Here is a 13,635-nt window from a genome sequence, read left to right on the forward strand (position 1 = left end):
CCAATCTTCGAGCTCTTTCTTGTTGTTGATTTATTTCTTCATTAACATCTTGCTTCTTTCTTTTTCGCTCCCAGTCCTCATCTATTGCCACAGTCTTTATTACCTCCGTATGGTGTATGTATTTATTTTCCTTGACGAACAAATTCGCCAAGGACTTTGGCGGGTCTAGAGATAGTGATTCTTGTAGGGAAGTCAACTGCATCCCTTATAACATGGCATATATTGCCATTTCAATTGGTAAGTCACGAATCTTGAGAGTGAAATTATAAAACTTATCCATGTACTGGTGAAGGGTCTCTTTGCCTCCTTATTGAATATGAGAAGATACATTACGCTTTTCTTTTTTCGACTGTTAGTAACAAATGCTTTAATGAACTCTACCTGTAACTGCTCAAATGATGAGATGAATGCTTCAGGTAAATTGTTGAACCAAGTCTGAGGTGCCTTGTTAGAGTTAATGAGAATGTCTGACACATAATTTTATCATCCCAACCATGAAGTATAATCAAAGACTCGTAATTCTAAATATGATCGTCGGGATCATCTTTGCTGGCATAGGGGGAAATCTGCAATATCTTAAATTTTCTCAGCAATGATTTCCCCAATATGTTCTTAGTGAATGGGGATCTTTTTCTTGGTTGTTCCTCTGCAATTAGAACCAATCTCTTATGTTCAAGCACTTCTTCCACCATCATCTTCATATAATCCCACATACTCATTGTGGTGTGATTATCAACCCTTTTATTCCTTGGTGTCGAACCCCTAGTAGGGCTTTGCCTTCTTCCTGTAGGTGTACTTGCCACAATTTCCTGATGTCTTTCCCTATTATGGGTTCTTCCTATCTCCTCAATAATTTTGCTCTTGCTCCTGATTTTGCCTTGGAAAGGCATTAGTTCCTCGGGGCAAGAGTTTCGGCTGATTTCCTTTGCGAGGAGAGGACTGAGAGTGACAAGTGAGTGTCAATTGTGGCTTCCCAATAGGAAATGGTTTCCTCATCTCCTGGCTGGGCTTTCCTTGGTGGGACAATCTCTAGTACAAATCTCATTAGTGTTGCAAGTAACGTCATATTGGGGATGATGTTTTGAAGTTTCACCACCATGTCTCATAATGCCTGCATTCCCTCAATATGTTGTTGTTGTAGTGCTTCATATTTTGCCCAAGGAACTGTGGGAAAAGCCTACTATGAAAGGCCAAACTGATCATGACGTCCATACTAATTGATAGAGGGTTGGAAGCCTAGTGGAGGTGGTTGATTCCCTATCTGCTACTAAGGATCTAGGGGAGTTGATTGAATACTCCCTTGTTGCTGAGAGTCTAGCGGAGGCAAGTGTGCTCCCATTGGGTGTTAAGGGTGGTCTCGTGGAGACAGGTGAGTCTCTACACCTTAAGAGAGAGTTCATCAATTGCTTCTAGTGTTTTCCATCAATAACGATCTTTATTTTAACTTTTTATCCTATTCCCACATATAGCACCAATTGTTATTTCCAAAATACAATAATGAATTTGTAACATTGGAAAAGTGATCTTGATAGTCTTGTGCAAGGATGATCAAGATACCTGGAAGTCTTATTGCAATGATCAGGTGGTCGCTAATAAACGAGAGACCCTGAAATGACCGAGTGCCCTCTAATAACCTAGAGACTTGTTGAGACGAACAACCGGTTAGGGGCGTGGGAGGAGGTCCCCACACAAACCCTTCAATGCATAAGTTATTTTTCAAGTGCTAGAGTGCAAAAGATAAAGTTGGGGTGGTAGAGTAATTTTACTTGAGAGAAGAGGTGTTCCTCCTATTTATAAAGGAGGGAGAAGGGGACACGTGGCAACCATCTTCATATTCATAGTATATTCTTGAAATATTGTGGCATATTCCATGGACTCTCGAAATATTCTTGTGGGTCTTAGGGAGGATCCTAAATTCAATTTGAGGAACACTCTAAGAGGGTCTATCGACTATAAGAGAGGCTCCCAAGGGTGCATAATCATCATGATCGTGTATCATGACATTATCTTGGGTTCTATTTGGTCTTTGTTGCTTTTATTTTTTTCCTTAATTTCTTAGTTACTTTTTCAATAGTGGATCTTTTAGCCTTAATCCTTCGTGATAGCCTTGATCTTTCATGACCAAGTGATGGCATCATTACCTTTCTCCCTAACTTGCTCAACAAATTATGTTTCATGCTTCTTGATCGATGGGAACTCTTTAATTGGGTTATGTTTGTTATTTGCAGAGCATACCAATATTATATGTTTTATATCTTTTTTTAATTTTATTTGAATTAAAAAAATTATTTGTATACATATAATATAATATGGTTGAAATGATGGTAAGTTTAACAAAAAGTTTAAAAGAAAAAAAAAAAGCCATTTTAAGTTTTATTTTACTATATCCGATTCTGATCCATTAAAATCTAATTTCATGAGATCCAATCAAAATTTAAATGACTCTAAGTTGAACCATCACTTAAAAAGATCTAAATCCCATAGATCTGTTGCAAATCCTAACTGTTGAAAGGCTTATGTCAAACCAGAACTACATAAACAGAAATCCCATCATCATGTAATGAAACCTTGATAAAGCTCACAAAGTAAAGGAAATTCTATTATAAATTGAGCCAAACATTACCCAACAGATATTGGGATAAAAGTAAAAGGGAAGCTTTACAAAGACAAAAGATGGATAGAAAATTCTTAAAACAATAAAAGCAAGACAAAGTGCGTAATTGCATAATAATAATAATAATAATAATAATAATCAAAGAAAATAAAAAATGACTTGGGAAATCAATGCAGCTGCTGCTCCCACCTGACATGCTTTATTATAGAATATAAGACCCATAAATAAATTTAAACTATACTAGAAGCGACTTAATTAGTAGTCACTTCTGTAATGCGCTTCCCTCCTTCCATTTCACGAGACACTCCAGGAATTGTTTCACCTGCACCAGTAAGCATAATATCCTCTCTTTTAAGTCTTTTAACAGTTTAAAAAAGATTTTTTTTAAAAAAAAAATAAAAAGAAATAATTTAGAAATAGGAATAATTGTACCTCTGAAGGGTCTCTCAGAGAGTGGGATGCATTGGTTTCTTTTGGAACTGAAGAGACGAGAATTCCATACCCTCGGTTCCCCTCCTTCAGTACCTGATACAGAGTGTTGAAAAATAAATTTTTTAATTTGTGTATTTTTTTGCATCATAAACGAAAATATCATAAATAATATTGGAGGAATTTGCTTGATAAAAAGATAAGGTGGTAATAGAAATGTTTGGCAAAGATAAAATTCATGCAACCAATTCAAATTAAGTCGTGATATGCTGTGAGAGCTTATCATCTAGGGGGTATTTTTTTGTTCTTTTTAATTATAATATATAATTATTAATGAGTTGTGTAATTTGTATATGAATATAATAATTATTCATTTATTTAATTATTAAACATAGCAGAGCATGATAGAAGCTGAAATTTGGTGATAATCCAAAACACAGATTTTATAAGGTAGCAGCTACCTTCAATGCATCTTCATCTGTCTTGTCGTCTCCAATATAGATTGGGAGCACATCTCTGTTACTTAGCCCTGCAAGTGCACCAGTTTGTCAATTATGTCTATGAAGCAAAACACAACCAACACAAAGCTATAATAATGCAATAACTACAAGAAAAATGTGTAATCCATTCCAGCAAGTTCGCTTACCAAGTGACTCCAGCACAAATTCTACTGCCTTCCCTTTGTTCCAGTTAATTACAGGACGGACCTCTAAAACCTGTGTTGTGTTAAAGAGAAACAAGCCTGATTAGCAGATGAACGCGCAAAAAATAAATTATGGAAGCAGTACACGAGCAAAAATAAAGATAAAAAAGAGTAGTCAAAGAACATAACGATCCAAATGGCAGAGGCGGACATCACAGAAAAGAAAAAAATGCTATTAACAAGAGAGAGCTTGGTGGTAAAGTACCCTCCGCCCATGAGTTAGTCGCAGTCGAGGGTAATCTTGCAAAATGTCATGAACGCATTGGGCAATCGAGGGCCAATACTGGAATCATTCAGAAAGAAGGCAAAACTTATATTAACTTGTGACCAAAAGACTAACAAAAGCTAGCACGAGCTTTCTCATAATATATTATCATCTCTGGGCGTTTACCTTCTCATCTACATTACGATAATGTACAGAGGCACAAAATTTGTGATTCTCAACTTTTGCACCTTTGATATCTTTGGTTTTCTCCACAAGGGTTCTAAAAACCTGCAGAAAGTAATAAAGACCCGATTTAAATCGTGGTCTGCAAAGATCAAACTGCCAGCACAATCTAGTAACCATGCATAACACTAGGTTCGGCATCATGGTAGACAAAGATGAAATACTTGCACAACTGGTAAGATGTTATAAACTACAGTAACACACCTCCTCAATCATGGGTAAAAATTCTCTAGCTGGCTGGAAAAGGTTTACCTCCTTGCCCTGCAAGAAAGATATAACAGAGGAACATCAGAGAACTCCACTTTTTGCTAGAGAAGCAGTGGATGGAGCAACAATCAGAGTCTATCTGTACCATCAAAAGGGAGTTCCAGAAAGATGCGTGTTTTTACCTGTTTGTCTGTAGATTTAATGCAATTTGAAGAGTCAGCAATCCCCGTGTCTCTTACTGGGAACATGATGTCCATACCATGACTACCAGCATAGTAGAGGTCTCTTAGTCCGACCAACTCAAAAACCTGAAAATATCTTGTATCATAATGAGTCATAAGGCAAATAAATGGGCAGGACAGAAGTAAAATGTTTCAGTTTGCTTCTCTAGTTCCATAAAATTTATTCCCCTACCTTATCACGGCTTCTTCCACTAATGATTGCTGTTGGAAAGTACTTTGCAACATTCCCAACGGCTGAACGCATCTGATACAGATGATTTTACTTCAGCACAAACATACATCTTGACAAGGATGGGAGGAAGAAATACTCATAGATATGAACAATATAATTAAGAACAGACCTCATTGGACATGAAGGCACAATCAGGATCATCTACAATTGGAGTAAGAGTCCCATCATAATCTAAAAAGATAACTATCTTCCTATTCCTCACGTGGTTCATAATTTGCTCAAAGGAGTTTATGGCTGAAGGAAATTTCATCTGCATAATAATCAAAAAGGGGGCAAAAAGTTACTTTGATAATTCCTATGATAATCAGGCGCTGGTACTTAGATAAAGACACTAGGCCAACCATCCACAACGAATATGCAGTATCACCATCATCTGGGGGCATGTCAACATTGAAATCTTTTAGTATCTTCTTGTGAGGAGGTGAAGAAGCTTCCATGGCATCAAGCCAACCATTGGACCGAACATCGTCAGACCTTCCATTCTTCTTTATTGGAATTTCTAGCATGCCAGAGGATAATGATGGTCCTGATTGTGAATAAGGAAACAGACTATGATGCCGTACTAGTCTAGACTTGCTCAAGGGTGCTGGATCAGTGAGAACAGGAGAAGCATTTGAAGACTTCAAATCCATCAGATGTAGATTACTTACACCAAGATCACAACTAGAAACTGAGAGTTGAATCCAAAATGCAGCCGTTGCCAGAAAAAGGGACCTACTATTCACCAAATGCTGGATTTTACCCAACCCTTTTGTCTATAAAAAACCACCTCTTCAAAGTTTTCTTGTCACTGCTGCTGGGTGAGCAGTCCATCAAGAATAGGCTTCCTGATATCTGACGAACAAAGCAAAATATGATAAGGAAGACATAACTCTAGTACTTCTCATCTTTTTGTCTCTCTTTTTCTTTGAATTTTATTTGACAAGGAAACACCAGCGTTTAAACTGCAGAATACCTCATCTCCAAGCCTACACTGCATTTATAGCAGGAGACTGAACATAATTTCTACAAAGTGCTTCTAGTGATGTAAACCCCGCAAATACCACTTTCCACCTGTAGCATGAGAAGAGTACAGTAAATCTAATGTCACATGCACTCATAATTACTACTTGGAAAACTAATCGTAGAGAAAAAATACACTTGAAAGAAAAACAAACAAATTTTGCTTCCAGGTGTATATTTGAGGAAAATTAATCTGAGACAGCTATAAAAGAATCAGATGTTTCTGATGCGTCATTCATGGTCTTAAACAGAGATTCAAATCTTAATCAAGAAAATATCACTGCCAAATTAGCATCATTCTGTCTTACTTCAGAGAGAATTTTCCAAACAACAGTTTATGGAAAATAAGAATTCAAAGAACTTGAGTTAGTTCAGCAGAATAAACCTAATTCAACAATTCTACCTTTTTTTAACACAACACACAGGTCATTTGCCAAGCTAATACTGGCTAAAATTCCAAGGGAAACTTTCAGAAATATGTTATATTAGTTCCTTTTTACATGAACCGAAATGGTTACATGTATATTCTTACAGTTCCATTTAGCTGTATTAACCCATTAACTCTTGCAGCAAACTAGATGACTAAAAGGGGACTGCAAAGCTTAATAAACCTTTAAAATTTAAGCGTCTCTCAGTTTTGCAAGGAATAATAAAAGGGAAAAAACAGCACCAAGAAATAAAGACGGTGCATCAACTGCAGAGATGGGATCCACCAAAACATACTATCTAGCCAATTGTGGATGGCTCAAAACCATTCCAAGTTTATTCCTTAATTTTAAGTATCCCAACTTTAGTCCTTGATGGAATGGAAATATTGCAAGGTGCTCTTTTGCTCCTCTCACCTACCCAAATTAAAGACATCACGCGCTGGGTGCCTCAACAATTAGTGTTCGCATAATGCAGAAAAACCAGAGACTAATTACACATACTAGATAAATGGCACTTGCAAGATAACTCACAAGTATAAGAGAATAAGGTAAAAGATAACACTGCAGTGATTTTTTCCAAATGAGCAACAGTGAGAAATATTTTCAAATCCAGAGATCTGAAAGAAAAGAAATTGCAGCCTCGGTGTGGTTATGATTGTAATTCATGCAATTTGAATCAACATATTTTCCCTTCGTTGCTTAAATGCATAGTTGCTGCGGATATTTGGATCATTGATATACTATTCAGACAACTATTTGAACTAAGGACTTTACGAAAACATGGTACCCCCTACCAAGTCATGAAGATGTAGAATATTCAATTTATATGTGTATTATGTGTATAATTTATATATATATATATATATTTATATATATGACTTGGATTCATATTATTGACATAAAATACGTGCGCGCGCATGTGGATGATACACCTAAATGTTGGGTCAATAATGTCAATAGGAGATTGGCATGTCTCACCAAACTTCCGGTCTGACTCAAATTTATTCTTAAAAGAAAGGACCACCTTGCAACCCATGACGGGGGATGTACCCATAACAATTAAGAGAACAATAAAAGTCTTAGATAAGTATGCTTCACATGCCTGGACCTAACAGTGAACCGGATTGTCGATAAAAAGTTTGAATTGATGGCCTGACCATTTTATTAGGAAACATCATCAAAACCATTAGATAGATTCATACAAATTAACTTCGCTGACGCACAAGTAATAACAGATTTTAGTTGAATGGTCTGTGGTTTAAATCATACTTGCTTATGTGCAAGCTTACAATACGAAAATACTATTTCAACTGTTGCGATTGCATTGCTACACTTAATGAGCGCATATTATTCTAATAGCAAGGTGTTCAGGCCACAGCATTAAAGATAAAAAAAAGCCATCCAGCAAAGAAGAATAAATATATGGAAAAGCCACCGGTTCTTCTAGTCAATAACAATGTGTTGCCTCAACATTTTGGAGAAACAAAACCTTGCGGTTTTTCGGAAGTCGAGATATTTTCATACATCTTATGACATATATTTTCCCCACATACAAGTATTAATTCTGTGATAAAAGCAAGGTTTTTAAAATCTTGAAGGTTCCAATATAAATGATAAGCCTATAATTAAGATAGGTATGTACTAGTACTCGGACAATTAGATATTAAATTACTCTATTACGGAAATAATAAAATAATATATTAACAACTTACAAGATCCTTCGATTATGTTTCATCAACAGCGCGCTTGCACATATGTATGTAGGACATTGATATTTTATCTTATTTAATAGTTTAAAATCATTCTATATAAGTTAAAATGCCTAATGCCTATATGTTGATTTTAACAATAATAACGTGATTGTTAAAATTAATATAAAAATATATTAGATATTTTATTTTGTTGAAAAATCAATTGAGACTATCAAACATAACAAATATTATTAATTTATTATATATATATATAAAAGTCAAAAAGACTCTAGCTAAATTGTCAGATCTGATTAAGGAAATTCAGAATTGTAACATGAAAGTAGAGCAAAAAATACACTGACAACTCTAACGCCACATACATTTATGACATGACACCTCACCTGCCAAACAACATAAACTCTCTCTCCAGCCCTACTCAACTAACGTGAATACCCTGAACCATAATCTGCCCAGATTTGAACAAAAAGTTCGCAGACATCATGTGGCTTCAGTAGCGGTAATCATACCCGTTGAAATGGAAAATTATTGGGAGACTCAATGGATTCTCGAATTCAGTAATTTTTTAAAAAAATTAATGGAAAGTACTTTCCTGTATCTAGATATAATAATAATAATATATGTTATTAATAATATATATATGGGTGAGTATGAAATTGGATAAAAACCTTGGAATTGTCATCCAAAGTTAGAAAAGGCGATTTATGAAATGCCAAACGCACCATCAGACAACCTTTTTTCTTTCTGGCGGTATGCTCCGCGCACGGAACTCCCTCTCGCTTTTACTTTTCACGCTCTATTCCAAAAGTTGATTAAGGCATAATTGCAAAAGATCGACGTCGAGCCAGTTTACAAGAAACGACAAAGTCAAATATCTAAACTTAATAAGGAAGAAATTAAGAAATCGGGCAGTCAAATCATGACTAGCTTGTATTTTCTATAACAAAATAATCTTATAAAACCATTACACGCCACGCAAGGAAGAAGATACTCTCAATATCTAATTCGTAAAAACAGGTGGTCAGAAACTAGCTCAGCTAAATAAACAAAGAAAACAAAACGCAGAAAGAGAGAGAGACTCATTTAATTATGGTTCTGATACACCTTGCATGTCGCCACCAGAAATAGTAAAAAGAAGAAATCAGAATCACGGAAGTTAACCAAAGACATGAACAAAATAAATACAGACATATGGATCTTCCACAAAAAACGCACCGAACAAAATGAGTCATCTTCTTTAGCTCAATTCCATCGGCATTGAATGGAAGAGGCTCGTAGATTTTCCAAGATTTAAAATAGCAACAGAAAAAATTCAGAGAGAAAACAGAGCCGCAATACCTGATTCGGAGCTGATGAAAAATCACCAAACGTTTCCTGTAACTCAATCACCTGAACGTCCAGATTTCGGATTCAGACCCTGTACAGCAAAAGAAAGGATTGAAGAAACGCGAGAATAAACAGAAACGCGTCCGAGAAAATTGAACCTCGACGAGACCCAAGCGTAAAATGCATGACAAACAAAGGAGAAGAAAAGAAGCTTTGGAGCTACCCTCACCTGCCGAATAAAAGCCCTAGAAATGAGCCGCAGAGCAGAGAGAGAAAGTAACGGAAAAGAGAGAGAAAGCGAGAGAAAAACGGGAAAGGAAGAAGGAAAAGAAGTGCGAAGGACGGCTATTTATAGAGTATGGGGTTAGCCAATAAGACGTGCCAAACAAGGCAAACCACTCGGTTTGTTTAAACGGAAACATCCTACCGATGGATTTACCAAATTAGCCTCCCTTCGCCCCCATAGTTACGGGAAAACCACCCAACAACTCGTAACATTTAATACATCTTTTTGAAGGCGACTAGCGGTGAGGGTAACCGACAAGTGTAGGTGGCGCGCGTCAATGGCCACGCATACGTGACGACACCTGTTCATATGCATCGCCTGACGTGTCCACGTGTCAGTGTAGACCCTAGCACGCCCCTAAGGCGTCCCGACTTTTCCACTTCCAGCTGGCGGTTATCGGCGCGTCAACGGGGGTGGGTGGGTAGCGGCACATGAACCCAACTACGAGGAGAATATCAAAGATGAAAGAAATATTCAATTTAATTGTAATATTATTATTATTATTGGGTTAATGTAATATATTACAATTTACATCTAAGCTATAAGAAAAAAAAAATAAAAAGATTTGGTGTTATCAAAGGAAAGGAAAGGAGAAAAAAAGCTTTAGTCTCATCAATCATTCAATTAAATTAACCCACAATAATTAGATCACAATTAAATTAAATTAATTTTATTCTTACATTAAAACTCGCCATTAATTAATTAAAGTTTACAATAAACTATAATCGCCAAGCATAAATTTTTATTTAAAAATATTTATTTATTTATTTTTATACATACATCTATTCTAGTATCATGTCCATATATAGTAAAAGATTTGAGTTTTGATGGAATTTGTGTGAACGAAGTTCCTTTAGGGTGGTTTTACTTTTAGGGGGATGGGGATGGGTGGTGACACGGGTTGCCTGTTTTCACTCGGTCCAAATCCAAAATCAACATCAAGCGAAAAAGGGTACTAAAACGGGCGGCTGAGATTAAATTGACAATCCCGGGGAGGGGATCACGTTGGAATCTTCTAAGGACATCGCCCAGTAGGCCCACTCTCCATTGGGATCATAAACGCCCACTGTAGACCCATTTCACGCTCTAATTGTTTGTGCACTGCCCGCCCCTCCCCCTCCAGGGTATCGGATGGATAGGATTAATAGTGACATCCCACGCATTACCTTGATGGGGGTGTTTTAGATTTACCAAAATGCCCATCACGACTCGTTCCAACTGGTGCCCAGCTTTATACCAGCCTATTTCATATTTGATAAAAATAAAATCGAACCATGCCTAAGCTCCTTTTCAGCCTTTGAGCCAGAAATCCCTGCAAATAAATCCTCTCTTTTAACTTCTAAACAAGCAAAGCACACAATCAAAATACACACACACACAGGGCAAGGCATATATACATGGTCTCCAAATTCAAATGCACTCCCAATTAATTTTTCAGTTGCAATTCAAATTAAAAGTAAGTAAATGTAATTTCAAATTAATTTGGACTTTTGCAAGACTTTTAAATAAGTCTTTATATTTATCTCAAATTATAATTTATAAAATTCTAATTTGTCCTTAATTTTTTCTTTATTTCTTTTCACAAATTTTCTTATGGATCCAAAGTAATAATTATGGGGCTTATAGAATAATGTGCATTATCTCTCTACCAGCCCACATGGGGAAGAAACCCAACAAATCTCATGTTTTAGAGCTATATAGGGTGAATGGTCATCCCAACTTTCCTTTTACAACTTTCATTTTTTTTTTTGGTCGTCAAAGATTTAGTTATCATATTTGAAGCATTCTCATCCCTACAAATCTTTTTAAACTACAATATTTTAGAATTCAATAATATCTTATATCAATGTGTTTTGACTTCGAGTAAAAGCTTGAATTTTTGCTTAAATAAATGGCACTCTAAGAAGCACAATATAACACATACTTCCCTTGTTTCAACTCGAGCTACTCTAAAAATATATTCATCCATAACAACTCTGCACAAACTTCAATAGTTTGCAATAAATTCTACTTCGATAATAAATTATGCAACATACTTTTGCAATGTCAAGATGTTGCTATCCCCTATAAAAGTTATCAAATACCCTAATGTGGATTTTCGAGAGTCAACATTTCCACCCATATTTGTATCTGTGAAACGTTCCAACTCAAACTTATTAGTTCCAAAACAAACGCAAGTTTTAGATGTACCTTTGAGATACCTAAGGATCCACTTGAATGCATTCCAATATTTTCTACCTAAATTGGATAGAAATCTACTAACCACACCAACTAGACACATCAAATAACCAATTGTTGAGTAAGAACTTTCTTCATGCCTTCCTTTTCTTTGTATGTGGTAGGACATTGCTTGGATCTTAAACTAAAATGATTTACAAGTGGAGTATCAACTAGTTTTCGCTTGTTCATACAAAACTTTGCAAGTACTTTTTCAATATATTTCTCCTATGACAACTATAATATTTTTGTTCTCCTATCACGAGTAATTCTTATACCAAGTACTTGTTTCACTAATCCAAGGTCTTTTATAGAAAAAGATTTACCAATCTTTTTTTTAACCTGCTAGTTTTCTACTTATTTTGATGAAATAATCAACATATCATCAAAATAGACAAGCAAAATGAGAAAATCACCACCTTAGAAATGCCTCATAAAAACACAATGATCTAAAGTAGTCTTTTGATAATCACTTTTCCTTATTGAAGACAAACTTTTATACCATTATTGGGGTGCTTGTTTTGATCTATAAAATCTTTTTTTTTTAATCAACAAATCAAGTCTTTCTTACCTTTTAAATGAAAACTTTTAGTTGCCCCATATAAATCTCTTCCCCCAACTCACTATGAAGGAATGTTATTTTTATATCTATCTACTCAATTTTCAAATCCTTGCTAGTAGCTAAACCAAACATAGCTCATAAGTTATGTTTCTTCAAAATCTACTATTTCTTTCTACTAAAGCCTTTTGTCATGAGTCTAGTATTATAGTTAGGCTGTGAAACATTATCTTAGTCTTCAGCTTGTACACGCATTTATTTTTTTAGTTTTTTCTTTCTCTTAGGTAGCTTTACTAGCTCATAAGTTTCATTTTCATGCAACGATTGTATCTTTACTTTAGGCTTTCAAACTCAATTTTATTATCTCTACTTTTAGTTGCATGTTCAATACTAATATCGAACCTCACTACAAGATGAAATAACTATCTGAATCACCTTTTTTCGATATATAATCTTTATATTTCTATCCTTGTATGATATCTTCAATAGTTTGACCCTCAATAAAAATCATCTCCATTTCCTACTAATCTCTTGACAATTAGATCCCAAAGTCTGTAGCCAAAATGATCATGACCATAGTAGAGGAAAATACATTGCTTTGACTTGAAGTCAAGTTTTGATCTATCATACTTTGGAATGTGCACATAAACAACACAACCAAATACCTTCAAGTGATTATAGCAAACTTTCTTTCGTAATCATACCCTTTTTGGAACATCAATATTCAAAGGAGCAAAAGGTGAAAGATTAAACAGATCCACTACTATCCTCATTATGTTGACTCAAAAGGTCTTTGACAATTTTGCATGTGAAAGCATCTTATTTTAGAGCAATCATATCTAATACTTTATAACGTGACTTCTATAGTAGTAAGGAAACAATCCCTTATACTCACCTCTATTATTTGTTCAAATGCACTATAATTTTTTGTCCATCTAGCTTTCAACACTGTCATGAAATTTTATAAACACATCTTGTACTTGATTTTTAAATTTTAGTACACATCCCCAAACCTTTCTGGATCAATAAATGTGACAATGTACGATACACCACTAATTGTCTTAGTTGTCATGGGACCCCACACATCAAAATGTATCAAATCCAAAGCATGTAATTTCTTTGAAGAAAAATAATTCTTAAAATTGAGTTTGTGTTCCTTACCTACCAAAAAGTGTTCACAATGTTTCAATTCAACACCTTTCATACTCGGGAACAAATATTTTTTAACTAGCA

At 35.3% G+C, this 13,635-nt stretch overlaps 1 protein-coding gene across 5 annotated transcripts; it reads right to left on the bottom strand.

Moving 5' to 3' along the window:
* Positions 1-2,574: 2,574 nt before the first annotated feature.
* LOC127813607 (probable trehalose-phosphate phosphatase F) lies at positions 2,575-9,728 on the bottom strand. 5 transcript variants are annotated; one of them, XM_052354653.1, is made up of 15 exons: positions 9,570-9,728; positions 9,353-9,431; positions 5,831-5,928; positions 5,618-5,709; positions 5,217-5,538; positions 4,985-5,125; positions 4,816-4,887; positions 4,584-4,709; positions 4,399-4,455; positions 4,138-4,239; positions 3,952-4,029; positions 3,690-3,759; positions 3,505-3,572; positions 3,047-3,139; positions 2,575-2,936 (listed from the first exon to the last, which is right to left on the bottom strand). In XM_052354653.1, the coding sequence occupies exons 3-15, from the start codon at positions 5,852-5,854 to the stop codon at positions 2,877-2,879; spliced, it is 1,305 nt and encodes a 434-aa protein (XP_052210613.1). In that variant the 5' UTR covers positions 5,855-5,928; positions 9,353-9,431; positions 9,570-9,728; the 3' UTR covers positions 2,575-2,876. The 5 variants fall into 5 exon arrangements, with proteins under 5 accessions (XP_052210613.1, XP_052210610.1, XP_052210612.1 ...); XM_052354650.1 differs by having other exon boundaries at positions 5,217-5,401; positions 5,526-5,709; XM_052354652.1 differs by having other exon boundaries at positions 5,526-5,709.
* Between the last annotated feature and the right edge of the window lie 3,907 nt (positions 9,729-13,635).

This window comes from Diospyros lotus, chromosome 11 (assembly GCF_014633365.1).
Source record: "Diospyros lotus cultivar Yz01 chromosome 11, ASM1463336v1, whole genome shotgun sequence".
In the NCBI taxonomy this organism is placed as follows: Eukaryota; Viridiplantae; Streptophyta; class Magnoliopsida; order Ericales; family Ebenaceae; genus Diospyros; species Diospyros lotus.